The 661-nt window shown below is 54.5% G+C and overlaps 1 protein-coding gene across 1 annotated transcript in view; it reads left to right on the top strand.

The window, feature by feature from the left end:
• The window catches only part of LOC106330915, a 2,235-nt gene extending 1,761 nt beyond the window's left edge, over positions 1-474 (top strand). Inside the window, exon 4 of the mRNA XM_013769304.1 lies at positions 36-474. Coding sequence (XP_013624758.1) covers positions 36-474 — 439 coding nt within the window. The remainder of the gene's footprint in view (positions 1-35) is intronic.
• Positions 475-661: the final 187 nt, after the last annotated feature.

The following is a 661-nucleotide window of genomic DNA, read 5'->3' as shown; positions in this document are numbered from 1 at the left end:
CACGAGCGAGAGATGAGACGTCTGAGGGACTCCAGAATTTTGGAGGTGACGAGAGAAAGGGGGAGAGTTGAGGCGGAAATGACCGCCAAGGCTAATCGTTGCTTCGCCAAGATTCGTTCTCGAGAGGAGCGTCGGGGTCCTTACGACGAGGCTCGGTTACTCCACAGCCAAGCCTTTGGGACTAGGAAGTGCCTCGAGGCCTTGAAAGGAGATGGGAACGACATACCGCAAGCTTCTATTGATATGTTCGTCGAGCACGAGAGAAAGTACGAACAAGAGGCTGAGAAGCTTAAGGTTGGTGAAATTCCCGAAGGCGATCTCAGACTTTCTCCTCTCTTGTTGGAGTCTCAGTTCGTGGATGCTCGGATTCTGGCGGGTCTCGACCCATATGGTTCCAATGCTGGCTTAATTGACCCGGAGACCGCGGTGAATCTGCATGTCTCGCCTACTCATCCGATCGGAGAAAGGCACTAGGATCTGACGCTTCCTATTGAAAACCCTTCGACTGTTCTTAAGGAAGGAGTGCATGGTCGGGGAGCTCGAATCGATGGAGATAACGTTCCTGTCCTCGTGCTTTCGGACACTTCAGTCGAGGGTCGCGATTCGCCGCCTCCAGAAGAGTCCCGTCGGGGCGGCGAGGAAAACACTGGCGAGGTGTCGG

This window comes from Brassica oleracea, chromosome C3, assembly GCF_000695525.1.
Source record: "Brassica oleracea var. oleracea cultivar TO1000 chromosome C3, BOL, whole genome shotgun sequence".
NCBI classification, from domain to species: Eukaryota; Viridiplantae; Streptophyta; class Magnoliopsida; order Brassicales; family Brassicaceae; genus Brassica; species Brassica oleracea.
Note: the sequence above shows the minus strand (reverse complement) of the source record. Positions and strands in the feature narration are given on the sequence as shown.